This window comes from Manacus candei, unplaced genomic scaffold, assembly GCF_025592945.1.
Source record: "Manacus candei isolate 608988 ecotype Guabito, Panama unplaced genomic scaffold, ASM2559294v1 h1tg000023l, whole genome shotgun sequence".
Taxonomy (NCBI): domain Eukaryota; kingdom Metazoa; phylum Chordata; class Aves; order Passeriformes; family Pipridae; genus Manacus; species Manacus candei.
In genome coordinates, this window is record NW_026138071.1 from 7759180 (window position 1) to 7775460 (window position 16281).

A 16281-nucleotide genomic window follows, 5' to 3' on the forward strand; every position below is an offset into this window, starting at 1 on the left:
AGCTTTCGGGGGGCAGTGGAGGTATGGCGGCTTTGCGGGGGTCATCGCGGTACGGCAGGTTTCGGGAGGTCATTGGGGTACGGCAGCTTTTGGGGGGCAGTGGGGGTACAACAGCTTTGGGGGGGTGATGGGGGTACAGCAGGTTTGGGGGGGCGATGGGGGTACAGCAGCTTGGGGAGTTCATTGGGGTACGGCAGCTTTGGGGGGGTGATGGGGGCACGGCAGGTTTGGGGGAGTGATGGTACGGCAGCTCATGGGGATATGCAGCTTGGGGGGGGATGATCGCGGGGGTAATGTCCCTGGGTGGTGCAGGATTCCGGGGGCAGCGACGGCGGGAAGGTCCCGGCCGCAGGGGGGGCTCGGGTGCAGAGAGAGCGGTGTGCCCGTGGGTCACCCGCGGGTGGTTCCTGCCGGGCCTGTCGCTCAGGCACCGTCCCATTCGCCAGGAGCAGGAGCGATGCTGGCCCCGGAGAACAGGTCCGTGTTCGAGGCTGCCCAGGACCCCGTCCTTCTTCACGGTCTGACCCTTGTCGGTGGAGTTGCTGCAGATGCAGGTGCTGCTGAGTTGGCACTAGTGAGCCACGGTGCGTGGGACTCCGTGGGGACGGCATGAGGGAAGTATTTGTCTAAGCTCTTGCCCCCCAGCCCCAAGCCACAGGTTAGGAACTCTGTCCCTAATAGAGCATGGGTGGCCACACTGGAGCTTGGCCATGGGAGCTGCCTTGTGGACAGATAAATGGGCTTTTCTCAGTGTCACCCCAAGGTCCCCGAAGCTTCTTCTACAACCATAGGGCTCTTTGGGTGGCTGAGAAGGGACCCAGGACGCTCTGCTCCTTGTGGCGTAGTCTGGGGAGCTGCCTGTGCAGAGCGCTTCCTTCTTCCTACAGAGAAGCCTGCAGCCGCCAGCTGCAAGGAGAAGGTCCATGAGGTCCCTGAGATGCCAGAGAGGATGTGCTGCTCAACCTGTGGGCAGGTGTTCGGAAGCCGGGAGGAGCAGGTGAGCGGGGCCGGGCAGCCACCATGAGGTGGGCGTGGGGCTGGCATGACTGGTGAGGTCCTGCTGTGCAAGCTCAGCCCCAGCGTGATGCAGCCCAGTGCTGGCTGTTTCCTGGAGCTCTACTGCTCACGTCCTGTTGGTATCTGGCACTCAAACCTTGCATGTTATTGATTAGAAGTGTCATTTAGTGGAAGGAAATGTAAGTATAGCACAGGCCTGTACCTCTTTAGGTTAACTGTTCCGTAATGTACTGCAGTCTTCCAATCAGGATAACTGAAGAGTCCCAGCATAAGTTTAGCCCTCAGGGTCTGTCACCTCATGCCCTTTGGTGGTGGGGGTTTCCATGGACCACTAAGACCCTGCTGGCTCATACCTCTTTGCCCCACAGACTGAGCACTACCGTCTCGACTGGCACCGCTTCAACCTGAAGCAGCGACTCCGGGGGCGCCGGGCAGTGCCTGTGGAAGTGTTTGAGGAGAAGACCCGCACAGGTGAGGAAGGGGGCTGTCTGCATTGGAGCCCAGGGGCTGTCAGCGACCTTGCTGGGCCTGTTCTGTGCAAGGATGAAGCCTTCTGCTAGCTCAGGGTTCCTTTATTCTGCCCCTGTGGGGTCTTCTGGGGTTCCAGCACTGCTCCTGAGCCTTGATGATTTTTTTAGGGCGAAGGGGGCATTATAACTGAGCTGCTGCCTAGGCGTACCTGCAGATCCAGAACCCCAAGCCCCTATCTCCTCAACCCACAGCCCCCTTGTGATATGTAGGGTACTGGACAGAACATTCATGGGGTTGTGGGCTTGTTCTTGGAGTCACCTGCAGAGTTTTGGGGAGGCTGTTTGGTTAATCTTTGCCCTGTTTCACTGCACCTTTTTTTTTCCCTTGCAGGTGATGTTTCGAGCATCTCAGGATCCGATTCAGAGAGCTCTGATACAAGCAGTGAGTCAGAGTTGCTGCCCTCTGCCACTAACAGCCCTGGGACCCCACAGACTTCCCGCTCCCACAAGGTGCTGGTCCGCAATGCGAAGGGCCAGCTCATCTCTGCATATCGCTGCGTGCTGGTCACAGGGAAGGCAAGTCACAGTCCAGCTTTTTGGGAGAGGGACCTCAGAGAAGGTGGGTGGCACTGGGGGGTAGACATCTGTCTGACAGTCCCTGACTTCCCATGATGGGAAGGGTGGTCTCTGGTGCCAGATCAGAGCACTAGACTTGCTGGTGGCCTATTTTTTGGCTCTGGGGTGCTCCCAGAAACCTATTTCTGGTGCCAGCAGAGGGGCTGATCTCTGCCCTGGGGGACAGCAAGAGCTAAGGAGGTGATCCCTGCTAGCAAGGGTGTCTGTGTATCAGGGTGACATCGAGGAGCCAGCAGAGCTGACAGCATCACTGCAGAGCCTCAGCATGAGCACGTGCTGGGTTGTGCTGATGATGGGTGGCGGGCACTTCGCAGGAGCTGTGTTCCGGGGGTGAGTACAGAGCGACAGCTGGGCTTACTCCTTGGCCGGGGTTGCATGGTCAAGTGGAGCTACTTTTGCGTGTTAATCCCACGCGCACTGAGCCCTGTTGCTCATGCCTGCCCCTCTCCCCAGCCCCCAGGTGCAGGAACACAAGACCTTCCACCGCTACACGGTGCGAGCACGGCGTGGCACAGCCCAGGGCCTGCGGGATGCCCAGGGGTCAGCACCCAGGTCGGCTGGAGCTTCCTTGCGGCGTTACAATGAGGCTGCTCTGCTCAAGGTGAGGATGCACCACAGCACTGGGCTCTTGTCAGGGAGACGTGGTCTTATCTGGCTGTGTGAGGTGGTACCACACTGCTGCTGGAGGGCATAGCAGGAGTGTGGGCTCTGCAAGAGGGTCAGGGCATAAACAAGGCTGCTCTGAGGCCCTCCTGGGTCTGTCCCTGCTCCAGAGATACCTTTGCCCATGCAATGTGCTCAGGATCCCACAGTGCTTCCCCTTCCTCCCCAGGATATTCAGGACCTCCTGGCAGCCTGGGCACAGCACCTGAATGAAGCTCAGCGCATCTTCCTCCGGGCCCCTCGTCACAACCGTGCGCTGCTCTTTGGTGGCAGGAACCCACCCCTCACCCGAGGGGACCCTCGCATCTGCCACATCCCCCTCAGCACCCGCAGGGCCACTCTGCGAGAGGTGCTGCGAGTCCACGCCACGCTGGCCAGCCTGCAGGTGTATGGTAGGTCAGACCAGCCCTTGTTCCTGTGGGTCAGGGCAGGTGGGGTGATGTAATCTCTTGTGCGGGAGGGGATGATGCCCTATGGGGTGGAGGTGCTAGCTCTCCAGCCCTCAATCCCTGGAGACATGGGGTGTTCCCTGTCCCCAGGCAATAACAGGAGCACCCTTGCTGCCCAGGGAAGGATACACCACTGGAGGATATCACTGGGTCCCCCAGGAAGGTCTGGCAGAAAAGGCAGCGGAAAGCAGAGACAAATCCCCCACAGGAGAACACAACTGGTGAGTTGAGCCATGGAGGGAAACATAACTGAGCAAACAGGAGGAGTCTGACCAGATAGGAGACATGGACCAGATTTGTAACCCAGAGAAGAAGCTGTGGAATGTGGCCTCATTTGGACAGGAGAAAGATAGAGTGTGCTCAGCTGAGAGACCTAAGTGATTGCTCCTGTGTAAGCCTCAGTCTTATTACTCACTCAGCTCCAGAGGTGGAGGAGGAAGAGGAGGAGGAAAGCCCTGCAGGGGAGCTGGAGACTGTCGAAGTGACACTGGGGACCTTGGACCTCCGGGAGTTCGAAGTGATGCCCAAGCGAAACCGCAAAAGGAAGAAGAAGAGGGACAAGAAGGTGAAGAAAGGTGAGGGGGAAGAGCTGTCTGGGGGCGGTGTAGGAAGGCCATGGCTGAGGTGCAGGCTGACCCTGTTCCTCTTCCTTACCATGTGTTCCTTGTGCAGAGCCCTGTGCTGAAGAGACTGGATACCATTGTACTCAGTGTGTGCAGCCTGGCTGGGAACCAGTGACGGAGCTGCAGGGAGAGACTGAGGCTGGGCCCCTTCTCTGGGGTGATGGAGGTAAGTGGGGTCAGGAGCTGGATCACCTGGATGCCTGTGCCCCATTTACTGGTGGCTTTGCAGTGGGGTGAAGAGCATGTCATGCAGGTGCCCAGAGCAGCTGGGTGTGGGATGTCTGCAGTGCAGCCATGTGCCTTTGAGTGAGCTGTGTGTATGTAGGAGCAGTAGCTCTGAACCGGAGGGCCAGGCAGCACCTGGCTAAGCCAGGTGTTTTGAGGGGATTGGAGTGGGTCTTATCTCAGGAAAGGACTTGGCTGCTACCAACAGTGCCCAGCAATGCCATGGTACATTGTCAGAGACTCTGAAGGTGCTGGAGATCCTGCAGTGCCCAAATCCAGCTAGCAGGATGATGCTTTAACTGCATCATGCATGTTTCCTAGTCAGACCAGAGCACCACTCTGCCCAGGGAGGCATCAGACTCTCTCCTGTTCTCCCCTCATAGGAGACCCTCAGACCCAGCTCCGCGATGCCTTATTCACCGCCTGCAAAACAGGGGATGTGCAGACCCTGCGGCACCTCCTGGGTGTGCGAGAGAGCGAGGGCCTGCCAGGGGACAGCGAGGATGGGGAGGTCACACAGACTCTGGATATGGCCTACTCCCTGCTCAATCAGCCTGTGGATGAGCGTGGCTGCACTCTGCTCCACGTGGCAGCGCGGGCAGGCAAGGCGGAGGCCGTGTCCCTGCTGCTGGAGGCAGGGGCGGACCCTGCCCTCAGGTATGGTTGCAGAGTCCCTAGCAGTTGACAACCACAGCTCTGCTGTGGGAGTCCAGCAACTCGTTCCTGTCTCAGCTGCAGGAAACTGGTGCCACCCTTGTCCTGGGACAGACAGGATTGGTCACTACCACCCCAGATGTCTGGGTTTGTTATGGGAGGCCTAAGCACTGAACCGTCCTTTTCTCTGCCTGCCTGGTCTGGCACAGCAGCAGGCAAGGCAATGCCCCAAAGTGCACCCAGGTTTATTGGTGAGCAGTTCTGAGGGTAGGGATGAGACCAAAGCCTCGTGCTGGGGCTTTGAGATGCAAGAAGGGGAGGATTTTGAGGATTCTAGTGTAGGAATAAGGAACTTTCCCCTCCTTGGCTGTGATACCATGGCCTGCAGTACACATTGCATATTTCTGGGAAGTCACTGGGCTCACAGTCCAGTGGGACACGGGCAGTAAGGTGGCAGGGTGAGCTGGTCTCCCTTGTCTTGCAGGGACAGGCAGGAAAGGACCCCGTACTGCGTCTCTGCTGACAGAACGACCCGCAACGCTTTCCGCAAGTTCATGGTGGACCATCCAGACAAGTACGACTACAGCCGTGCCAAGGTGGGTGCCTGCCCTCTGCCCTTGCCTTCTGGAAGCTGGGGGACCCCAGAGCAAAGTGCCCCTCTTCCACTTGTGCTGTTGCCCCAGGCTCAGTGAGAAATGCTGCCTGCCCTCTGCCCCCAGGTACCAGGGCCCCTGACACAGGAGATGGAAGCCAAAAAGCTGGAGAAGAAGCGGGCACAGAAAGCCCAGAGGAAGCAACGGGAGCAAGTGCAGCGGGAGGAGCGGCAGCGCTGGGAGCAGGAGCAGGAAGAGAAGCAGAGGTTCGCGGCTCTGTCTGACAGGGAGAAGGTGAGGCTGTGCATTGGGAAGGGGATTGAGCCCGGCTGAGGCAGTGCTACTGTGGTGGGCTCTGGGCACAGCAGCTCCCAGGGGCTAGGGGTGGCTGAGCTGTCTCTCTGCTCCCCAGAGGGCGCTGGCTGCCGAGCGGAGGTTGGCTGCGCAGCTGCAGGACACCGGCACAACGCTTACCAACATCAGGTAATGGTCCCAGCAGCATGGCTCTGCACACAAACTCTCCCATGTCAGCACAGCTCTTCCCTACCCTTCTTGCTCCAGGTCTCATTTCCAGTCTAAAGCTATTCCTGTCCACTCAATTCCCTGCAGTGCTTGTATAAAAGATTGCTTTCTGTCTTGCCCTGCTCCCCTGAAATATTTTGCAAAGGATGACTCGGTCCACCTGCAGCCAGATCTATGGCAAGCCAACTCCCCAGCCACTCCTGTGCCCCTGTTCCCTCTTCCCTCTGCCATCCCACAGGCTTACTGGCAGCCAGCACAGCCTGTGCTGATCTGGGCAGGGGCTTTACAACTACATATGAGGCCAAATTCCTCCATGTTTATTCTGCCTCGAAGTGTCCTCACACTATCCTCCCACACAGCATCTCCTTCAGGGAGCATGTCCTGGCTAGGCTGCTGGGTGAGCACATCAGCCCTGCAGGACCAGACAAGCATCAGCTCCCTCATGCTGCTGGTGTCTCATGTCACAGCCCAGGCAGTGAATCTTCTCCTCCTCTAACTCTCTTCAAGTGTCCCCTTTACTCAGGGCCAGCTCTGTTCTTTCCTGCAGCCGCTGCTGGCACTGTGGAGAGTCCCTGCTGGGACGGATCCCTTTCCATTACCTTGACTTCTCCTTCTGCTCCACGGCCTGCCTGCAAACCCACCGCCGGGCACAGGCCAGACACACCTAAGGCTGGGGACTGCTGCCACCTGCCAAGGACCAATGTGGGGACACAGCTGAGCACTGGCTGTGCAGCGAGGGAGAGCCTGTGGACCATGTCACTCTGGGGCAGCACTGGCAAGGCTCTAGGCATGAATGTCACTCTGGGTGCTGACTCTGGGGACGTTATAACTGAGAGGTTGTGCTACTGTGTGGTGCCAGGACTGTTTGGTGGCCCGGCTCCAGCTGGGGGTCCTGCTTCCAGATTTTCTCATGGCTACCTTGTAGGCTGCTGTCTGTGGTGGAGGGACAGATCCTGACACATACAGACCCTGCAGCCCTGAGCTACCTCCAGCCACGCTTATGGGCACCTTTGAGGTGGTTCTTTGCCCTCTCCTCTCCTGGCTGCCCTCAGCAGCTCAGCCCTTTCATGTTAGCAACTACCTCTTCTGCCTACATTGTCAATAAAAAGGTGCCTTGACTCCTTAGACAGGGGCAGAGTCAGCATGAGTACTGGAACTATTTGGGATGAATGTGGGATTAACATGCAAATAAATCTCAATCCTGGGCCCCTTTCTCATTAGCACAAGCCCTGCCTGGCCTGAGAGGAGGGCAGAAGCTCTGTATGTCTATGTCAGGATTTGTGCCACTTTCCTAGGATCCTGCAGCCTCTGTACTTCACCAGCCCCCTGCCATCTCTGCAGCCCCAGCAAGAAGCAAGGCCAGTGCCCAACAGCACTGTGTTTATTCTGTGGCTGAGATGCTGTGGCTGAGGGTCCTGTTGAAAAGGGGTCGGTCGAGAAAGAGCAAGAGGGGGGTGAGGGGTGCCCCTTCCAGCTCCAGCACTGTGATGTTGTTGGGACAGCCGACGTGCAGCACCGAGCCGGGCACGAAGAGGGTCTGCTGGGGCCCACGGTGGGTCCAGTACCGGCCCAGGTTGAAGCCGTTTATCCACAGCTGTCCCTAGAAGATGATGGAGATGGGACTGAGCTGTGTTCTCTACCTTCACCCCCTTTCCTGGCACTGCCTTACCTTGCTCCAACCTGGGAACTTCACGAAGGTGTCCCAGGCAATGCCAGGGGTCTCAAAGGTCCCGGTGTAGAAGGCTGGCCCTGCTCTGCCCCTGCTGCTTGATTTTGGCATGGCAGCGTGGGGCCAGCCCTGCTGGACTGCAGTATCTATGGCCAGGGGATAGATCAGCCAGTTGTTGAGAGGGATAGAGTCCAAGGAGATGTTTCCCAACAAGCCCTGAGATGGAACAGGAGGGAAAATGAGGTAGCAGTGTCTGCCACAGGCAGAAGGATACTTGGCTTCCCTAGCAGCAGTGAAGGTGGAATAGGATTCCCTCTGAGGGCCTGAAGGGCCGTGGCTGCCATGGCACCTTAAGTGGGAGAGGGGTGCCAGTCTCTCAGTCCTGTCCTGGCAGGTTTGCCAGGGAATGGTGTGAGATGAACCAAGGAACAGGACTTGGGGTGGCCCCCCTGAAGGCTGGGGTCTGTCACAGGTGGCAGTAGAGGAGGTGTTTGGTCATGTGGGTGGCCAGGCCATTCCCTCTGGAGGGCTCTCTCCTCTTACCTTGAAGTCACTGACATTGGCACCGAAGCTGATCCTGCCCATGTTCTCCAGGAGCATGTCCAGGGTGTCCCCTGCCTTGCCTGTCACACGCAGTGTCATCTGCCCATCCCTCTCCAGCATCCCCTGGTACTCCTAAAGCCGCAAGGTCAGTGCTGCCAGTCTGTGCTCAGATCCCACCACCCCAGTGCTGCCAGCCCTTGCAGAGCCAGCCCAGGGCTGCCCTCTGCCCAAAGTGGACAGATTCAGGCTAGAGAGCCACACCACAAGGGCTCAGTGTGGCTCTCAGCACTCTGGCTGTCCCCAAGGCCCTGGCATGGCACAGCTCCACTGCTGGCTGTCCCACAGCCCTCAGCACTGGCCCAGCGACTGGTGTGCTCCCACAACCTCACCTTGTGCAGCATCACGTAGCCACGGTCACAGATGCTGTGGGGAGGAGCAGTGAGCGTGGCTGGGTCCAGGATGTCCCGGGGCAGCTGTGTGCGGTACAGCACAAAGCCATGGGCCTGCAGGACACAGCACAGCAGCACAGAGGGGAAATGGGGCTGGAGACGAGCTCTGCTCCTCTGCCCCAGAGCCAGGGCCAGGCAGACAGGGGCATCTCCCCAAGTGTTCCCCACTATTCCCAGCCCTTCACCTGCTTTATGGCCTCAAAGGTGAGGGGGAACTGGCTCTGGATGGGCCCAGAGGGGCACAGCACATCCAAGACATCCAGGAGGTCAGCATACTGCAAAGGAGGGATGGGTGCTGGGCAGTTGAGCAGTGCCAGGCCAGGGCAGCACAGCCTTTAGGACAGGCACTCACCTTCCGCAGGGCTACCCTGCCATAGGCATACTTGGGAGTGGCAGGTGGCATCGGACCGACTGGCAGGGGCTGGAACTGAACAGCAAACTGTCAGCTGCCCCCTGGGGCAAGCAGGGAGATGTCCCTTGCCCTGCTGGGACCCTCTATGTTCCCCTCTGCCCTGGCACAGGCAGCAGTACCCAGTACTGTCCCCTTCCTGCCAAGTTCAATACCTTGCTGATGACCATGCGGATGGCAAACAGCTTCTCGGTGGGGTCTCCTGCCTCTGACAGGGGGGCATCATAGTCATAGCTGGTGGTCACTGGTTTGTACTGGTCCTTGTAGTCAGCACCTGGCCGGGGAAGCAATGTGAGCAGGAGGAAGGGGCTCTGGCACAGCCCAGGGCATGGAAGCCAGCCCCAGGCTGGCTGCAATGCAATTGGAGGGCATGATCCCCAACTGTGGACCCCTGCCTAGGGACAAAAGGAGTCCCCAGGCGAGGACAAGCTTGGGTTCAGGGACCCTTGGCTATGTGTCAGCCTGCCCCATGAGACAGAACAACAGCCTGAAGCAGGCTCCTCAGGGATGGCCAAGGAAAGCCCCCCAAGCCCCGCAGTGCCCCCTCCCTAGGGCAAGGCCCTACTCACCACTCCAGTAGGCAAAGTTCGTCCCTCCATGAAACATGTACCTATGATAACCCCAGAGAACCCAGTCAGAACCCACACAGACTTGGCAGGGACTCACCAGGCACTGGCCCCTCCCTGCTGCACCCACAGTCCCAGCCCTGCCTGCCCAAACCCCGTGGGATGAAGGTAGAGGTGATGCCACCTCCCCTGCTGGCTGTGCCCCCTGCCAGCTGACTACTTGCATGTTGACACTGGCTCCCAGCTGCAGTATGTCCTCCAGCCCCTGGGCCACCCACGCTGCACTGGTGCTGGCGTGCGCCTCCCCCCAGTAGTCCAGCCAACCTGTGTAGTACTCAGAGTTTACCTAGGGGAGAAAGGGACTGTCACCCGCCTGGACCTGGGGCTCCTGGCACCCATTTGTCATCCACATTCCACCTGCTCACCTGCAGCCTGGCCCCAACACCCCTCTTTGCCTCTGCCTCCCCAAAGCCATCACAGGGCATTCCCCCACAGTGCCCATGCCAAGCTCACCAGGGGGCCCTTCGGTTCCACACGGCGCTGGGCATCAAACAGCTCTGTCACATTGGATCCTGTGGAGGTGAAGAGAGGAGGTTTGAGCAGGATAGAGAAGGAATCCCCATTCTCTCTCCTTGTCCTCCTCCTCCCCCGTAGGGGTACCTGGCCCGAAGTCGATGGTGGTGTAGAGCCCCTGCAGGGTGCCACAGCGCAGCTCCTCCGCTCCCGTGCTGTCGGTGGTGAAGAGCAGCACCTCGCTCCCCAGCAGCGCCCGAAAGGAGCCCAGCAGGTGCCGCAGGTATCCATAGTCACAGGCATAGTAGCTCCCATATTCATTCTCCACCTGTGAGCAAGGCATGGACTGCCACCCAGGATGCATATGACAGGGCTGCAGCCAGGTCCCACCACCCACTGGGATAAACACCCAGCTCCCCCCTTTCCTCCTGACATCATTAGATGTAGTGAAACCCCCCAGGTGTGTCCTGAAAATGACCTTTCAGCCCCACCATGAGCCCTATCTGCCAGTGTCCCTCAAACCACAACTGGGGTGATGACAGGTACCTCAGAGTCCCAGCCTTTGGATTTAGACCCAGGTCCAGAAGTTGAGAGGGATTTATCTGAGCTGTACTGGGTGAGGTCATGGTGTAGGGTGTACAGGTGCCTTTTTGGGGCACATCCAAAGATGACCCAGAGCAGGGCAGGGAGCTGGGCCCCACGGCACCGTACCTGCACGCTGATGATGTTCCCCCCATGCTGGTACAGGTGTGGCTTGATCTTGGGCAGCAGGACATGGAGCCAGGAGTCCACAGCTGCCAGGTAGGCTGGGGTGACAGAGGGCAGCTCAGCCTGGCTGCAGCATCCACCCCAGCCCACTTGCAATCAGCCTGCCAGGAGGAAGACAGAAAAGACAGGGAAGGGCCAAGCACAATGGGGAAGCGGAGGTGGAGTACAAACCACGAGGCTCCCAAAAGATGGAGAAGACTATAAGAAAGACAACACACGTGGGGCTGGCAGGTGTGTGGAGAGACACCAGTGTGCTAGGGCTGGCACCAGGCTGTAAGAACACAGTGGCCAGAGCCCTGTGCTGAGCCTCACCGGGGTCAGAGGAGCGCAGGATGATGTCTGGTTTCCACAGCAGCCAGGCAGGTAGGCCACCCTGGAGAAACAGGGTGGGGAAGCAAAGAAACTGCTCAGCAGCCCGGGCTGACACACAGCTGAAACCAGCCAGCGCAGTGCTAATGCTCAGCACCAGTGCAGCATGTGCCCCACAGGGCAGCAACTTTGGCTGGCATGACACTGGAGTCACTGTGGCAGCCAGAAAGGCCAACCCCACTGAGCCCTTCCTAGACCACCCGTCACCCCTCTGCCATGCTGGGGGCCAGGGCTCACCATCTCCCACTCTGCACAGATGTAGGGCCCTGGCCACAGGATCACCAGAAGTCCCAGCTCAGCTGTCAGGTCCAAGAAGGCTTCCACATCCCGGTTCCCAGCAAAGTCATAAACCCCTGGCAGCGTCTCATGGTAGTTCCAGGGGACATAGCTGGGGCAAGAGGGGAGATCAGCATGCAGGGGTTAAGGGTACTCCAGCAGAACAGGGAACCATCCCACCAGCTGGTCCCTTTGCTTCTGGGAACTGGCCTCCAGCCTGAGCTGATTATGGCAACTGGGGTTGGACTGGCACTAGCCCAGGTTCATGCTTGTGTCTGGCAGGGTTGTCCTGGAACAACAGCCCAGTGCAAGTGTTGGACCTTTCTCCCTGTGGTCAGACAACACCTTTGTCTCTGTTCCTACTCCAGAGATCCCAGAAACCCCAAGTGGCTGTGGTGGCAGTGGGCTGTGCGCCGTTGGGGCTTACACCTGCACAGTGCTGAGCCCACTCATGTGCATCTTGAGCAGCCGGTCCCTCCAGGCAGGCCGCGGGACACGGGCGTAGTGGATGCTGCCTGAGATGTAGCGGAAAGGGACACCATCCTTAAGGAAGCAGTTGCGCTCATAATCCACCTGGAAGGAGCGTGGTGAGGGAGAGGCCTGCAGGAGAGTGGCAGTTTTGGGGAGGCAGAAGACTCTCTGCAAGCCCAGCTGCCCCCTCCCATGCTCCCTGGGACAGGGACTGATGGGGGCTATTTCTGGGGGGGCTATTCCCCGAGGAGGGTACCACACTGCCCTGGGAGAGCAGAAGGGATAAGCAGAGCAACCATTCACACCCTCCCTGCTAATCAAACATCCAGCGGCTGAGCTAGTGGCATTTTGGGGAATGGGTGCTGCTGGGAGGGGTGCTAAAAGGACAGGCAGGGAGCTGGAAATGCAAGCGGGACACTGGAGCGGGACGTGGGCGGCAGCACAAGGAAGCCATAGCAGGAAGAGTAGGAACACGGAGAGGGAAGCAAGGCAGATTCCGGTGTCGTTCCACCGGATCCTTCATAGCCTAGCTCCACACGGTTCTCACAAACTTTTCCACCCATGTTTGCTAACCTGCGTACTCAGGAGCCTCACCGCCAGCAGCAGGGCGAGGGCCGGCAGCCCCATCCTCGCCGGGTGCTCGGCAGGCCCGGGGCAGAGGACGAAGCTGGACGTGGACACCACCATCACATGATCCGAGAAGGATCTTAGCCAGCGCCGAGTGCTGCTTCCTCCAGATATTCAGTGCAAGCAGCTGGAACTGCAGCACGGCTGGGGCGGGATCATGGGACGGGGATGGGCGGGTCCGACTCTCCACGCCTGGCCAGCCGCACATCAGCCCCTCCAAAGCCCATCCAGCAGGGGATGCTGGCGGCACACCACCAAGAAGGCTCCGGCCGGCGGGCACATCCCCGGTGCCCCCCGGGATAGTGGGTGACACATGTGGGGGGACAAGGAGCCTCATAAAAGTATCACCACCAAGCAGAACCCTTCCAGTGAGCTCAGCCCGCTTCTTCCATCAAAGAGGTGGTGATGGAAACCTCGGCTGTAGCTCTAGTAGGAGGGATGCTGCTGCCGGCTGAGGGAAAGGAAAACATCCCCGGACAGAGGGTCAGAGCTGGGGCTAGAGCTGATGACAGGTGTGTCGGGAGATGCCGCAGGGAAGGACGAGCTCCGCTGAGGTGGCTCCGTCATCTCTGTCCCCTGCAGCGCCGACCCGCTCACCTGTGCGAGGGGTTTGGCTCACCGGGGCCAGCCCCGGGAGCGGCGGGGCTGCGGGCTGCTGCCGCCACCGCCACCGGGGGATGCCACCGCGCCGGGGGCACCGCGCGGGGCTGCCGGGCGCTGCGGTCCCCGCTCGCACGGAGGAGGGAGCCCGGGATCCCCGAGCGGCGGGAGGCGGCGGCGCCCCGCCCGGTGGGTGACGCGGCGGGTGACGCCGGGGGTGACGCGCGGCGGCGGGCGATGACGCGGGCGGGCGATGGGGCAGACGCTGTGCGTCTGCTCCCGGGGCACCGTCAGCCTGGGGGGAGCGCGGTACCTCCTGCTCCACCGCCTGGCAGAGGGGTGCGCGGCTGGCTGGGGCGCGGGGGGCTCGGGCGGGGGGTCCCCGGGGTCTGCGAGGGATGCTCGGGCAAGGGGGATCTACGGGCGGGGGGGCGATGTGCTAGGGCTTGGGGAATGCTCGGGCTTGGGAGATGCTCGGGTATGGGGAGGCGCGCGGGCCTGGGGGCGCTTGTGCAGGGGGAGTGCTCGAGTTTGGGGGGCGTGCTTGGGCAGGGGTGTGCTTGTGCATGGGGGATGATTTGGCATGGGAATGTCCAGGCGTGGGGGTGATGCTCAGGCATAAGGAGATGCTTAGATAAGGGGGGTGCTTGTGCGTAGGGACATGCTTGGGCAGGGGGGTGATGCTCTGGCGCAGGGAATGGTCGGGCAGGGTGGGGAAATGCTTGAGCTCAGGTCACGTTGGGGCATGGGGGAAATACTTGGGCTTGGTGGGGGTTGATGCTTCAGCATAAGGGATGCTTGTGCATGGCGATGGATTCTCATGCTGGGTGGCAGGGTTGGTCATGCCAAGGAGTGGGTGCTCAGAGCCATGGGAGTGGGGGTGATTGGACCAGTGGGGTTTTTCATGCAGAGAGGGGATGCTTTGGCATGGCTGAGGAATTCCCTCTGGCCTCTCCTCTGAGTGTTGATAGTTTAGACTGGGCTCAAGGCCCTGACATGGATGCCACAGTGCTCAGCCCACGCCATGCTTGACTCCTTGCAGGGGCTTCAGCTATGTGGACCTGGTGGAGGGGCTGCGGGATGGGCGCTTCTACGCCCTGAAGCGCATCCTGTGCCACGACAAGGAGGACCGCCAGGCCGCCCTGCACGAGGTGGAGATGCATGGCCTCTTCGACCATCCCAACATCCTGCGCCTGGTGGCCCATGCCATGGTGGAGAAGGGTGCCAAGCACGAGGCCTGGCTTCTCCTGCCCTATGTGAAGGTGAGAGGGGCTTTCCTGGCTGCCTCACCACCCCAGGAGCAGCAGTGGTGACCAGCTGCTTGTGTTTGCCAGGGCGGGACCCTCTGGAGAGAGGTGGAAGCACTGCGAGAGAAAGGGACCTTCATGCCAGAGCAGCGGATCCTCCTCATCCTCCATGGGATCTGCCACGGGCTGCAAGCCATCCACAGCAAGGGCTATGCACACAGGTGAGGGGCTGGCAGTGCTGGCTGGGGGGTTGGCAGGGGCCCCAGTGGGTGCTTGGTGATGTCTATCCCCACAGAGACCTCAAGCCCACCAATGTGCTGCTGGATGAGGATGACCAGCCTGTGCTGATGGATCTGGGTTCCATGAACCAAGCTCGCATCGAAGTCAACAGCTCTCGGGAGGCCATGGCTGTGCAGGTGGGTGGCCTGGGACATCACCCCACCAGCCTCTCCCTGCCCCAAGCCCTTTATCCCCGCTCTCCCCTCTGCAGGACTGGGCTGCCCAGCGCTGCACCATCTCCTACCGTGCTCCTGAGCTCTTCACGGTGCCGAGCCAGTGCGTCATAGATGAGCGCACAGATATCTGGGTAAGGATCCAGCCTTCTGGCCCACCCTGTCCCACTGCCACGAAGCTGCCCTGACCCAACTGTGCTCCAGTCCCTAGGCTGTGTGCTGTACTGCATGATGTTTGGGGAGGGCCCCTTTGATGCCATTTTCCAGAAGGGTGACAGTGTGGCTCTGGCAGTGCAGAACCCGATCACGTTTCCCCCCACAACCAGGTGAGGGGCTGGGGAGGGTGACCCCACTCCTGGGTAGCCCCCTGTCCTGTGCTCCACATGGGTCTTCCTGTCGCTGTCTTTCCTCCAGGTACTCAGCTGGTTTGCAGCGCCTGCTCTCCTCCATGATGACAGTGAACCCCCAGGAGCGACCCAACATAGATGACATCCTTTGTCAGCTGGAGGGGCTGCAGCCAGCACTGGCCGGACAGGACACCACACAGATCTGAGCCCATCCCATTCCAGCAGTGATGCGCCCCGAGGCTGAGCCAGGAGAAAAGCAGCTGCCCTAATCCCTGCTCCCCTGCAGACCTGTTGCAGAGGGAACTAATGCCCTGGGGGAGAGCTGCTGCGCTATGCTGGAGGTGTGTTGGATTTGGAGTGTTCTGTGCCCTGGATGCTGCTACCTGGGCCTTGGTCTGTGCCTCAGAGCTGTGGACGTGTGATCTGCTGCTAAACATGGGGCCCTCGCTGGCTGCTGCCTCCCCCAGGGGTGACAGAAGAGGATGTTGTAGGACCCCCCAGGGGGCAGGAGCCACAGTACCGCAGCTCCGTGTCCCAGGAAGGTCACTCCTGCCCGGGGCAGAACTGCAGGCTGGGTCCCGGTGCTGTGCTGGAGGGAGGCAGAGGGCCCCAGTGCCCACTCTGCCACTGCTCTTGGCACCAACGTTGCCTTGTGTTTGAAGTAAAATACGTTCTTGCGGAGGTGTGGCTGTGTCCCTCTCTGTGGGGAGGGATCCTGCCGGGTCATGAGGAGAGCAGGGCACACTGTCTGGGTTAAGCAGCCAAGCGTTACTAGAGGGGAAGGGCAGCAGAGGCCAGCTGGGGAGGCACAGACAGAGCATTAGCAGTAAGCAGGGAAAGTTAATCCCTGGCCCCAGAACTGTCCTGACAGAAGCTAACACAACTCCACAGCTGGAGCCAGGCACTGCTGTTCAGAGCCTCTGGGGCTGGGCTCAGCGCAGGCAGAAGGGTGGTGGCAGGGGTACAGGCCAGACTTCTCTGCTGCCCAGGGAGAGGGAGGTGGGTGCCCAGACCGGGAAGCTGCCAGACCTTGGGAGGCAGGAGCAGGAGTTCTGCTCCAGTGGGAATGAGCAGAGCCTGGGGACAGCACAACCATCCCAGTGCTGGGGACACTCCCAGTCCA

General features: G+C 60.1%; 2 protein-coding genes across 5 annotated transcripts; one reads left to right on the top strand and one right to left on the bottom strand.

Annotated features, from left to right (window-relative positions):
- The first annotated feature begins 377 nt into the window (after positions 1–377).
- On the top strand, positions 378–15839 carry STK16 (serine/threonine kinase 16). 2 transcript variants are annotated; one of them, XM_051788062.1, is made up of 20 exons: positions 378–584; positions 888–997; positions 1386–1488; positions 1879–2063; positions 2338–2453; positions 2577–2724; positions 2956–3178; positions 3355–3456; positions 3655–3810; positions 3908–4024; positions 4467–4740; positions 5222–5333; positions 5457–5624; positions 5743–5813; positions 14155–14374; positions 14447–14580; positions 14655–14775; positions 14850–14945; positions 15016–15137; positions 15226–15839. In XM_051788062.1, exons 1-20 carry the CDS (start codon positions 458–460, stop codon positions 15362–15364), a joined length of 2844 nt encoding a protein of 947 aa, XP_051644022.1. In that variant the 5' UTR covers positions 378–457; the 3' UTR covers positions 15365–15839. The 2 variants fall into 2 exon arrangements, with proteins under 2 accessions (XP_051644022.1, XP_051644021.1); XM_051788061.1 differs by lacking the exons at positions 378–584; positions 888–997; positions 1386–1488; ... (9 more) ...; positions 5457–5624; positions 5743–5813 and adding an exon at positions 13323–13451.
- Positions 7216–12624, bottom strand: GLB1L (galactosidase beta 1 like). 3 transcript variants are annotated; one of them, XM_051788052.1, is made up of 17 exons: positions 12459–12624; positions 11842–12014; positions 11376–11526; positions 11082–11142; positions 10713–10807; positions 10149–10329; positions 10002–10060; positions 9713–9834; positions 9492–9532; positions 9078–9196; positions 8866–8940; positions 8699–8788; positions 8454–8567; positions 8065–8196; positions 7660–7737; positions 7522–7601; positions 7216–7452 (listed from the first exon to the last, which is right to left on the bottom strand). In XM_051788052.1, the coding sequence occupies exons 1-16, from the start codon at positions 12570–12572 to the stop codon at positions 7542–7544; spliced, it is 1665 nt and encodes a 554-aa protein (XP_051644012.1). In that variant the 5' UTR covers positions 12573–12624; the 3' UTR covers positions 7216–7452; positions 7522–7541. The 3 variants fall into 3 exon arrangements, with proteins under 3 accessions (XP_051644012.1, XP_051644010.1, XP_051644011.1); XM_051788050.1 differs by having other exon boundaries at positions 7522–7737; XM_051788051.1 differs by lacking the exons at positions 8699–8788; positions 8866–8940 and having other exon boundaries at positions 7522–7737.
- Positions 15840–16281: the final 442 nt, after the last annotated feature.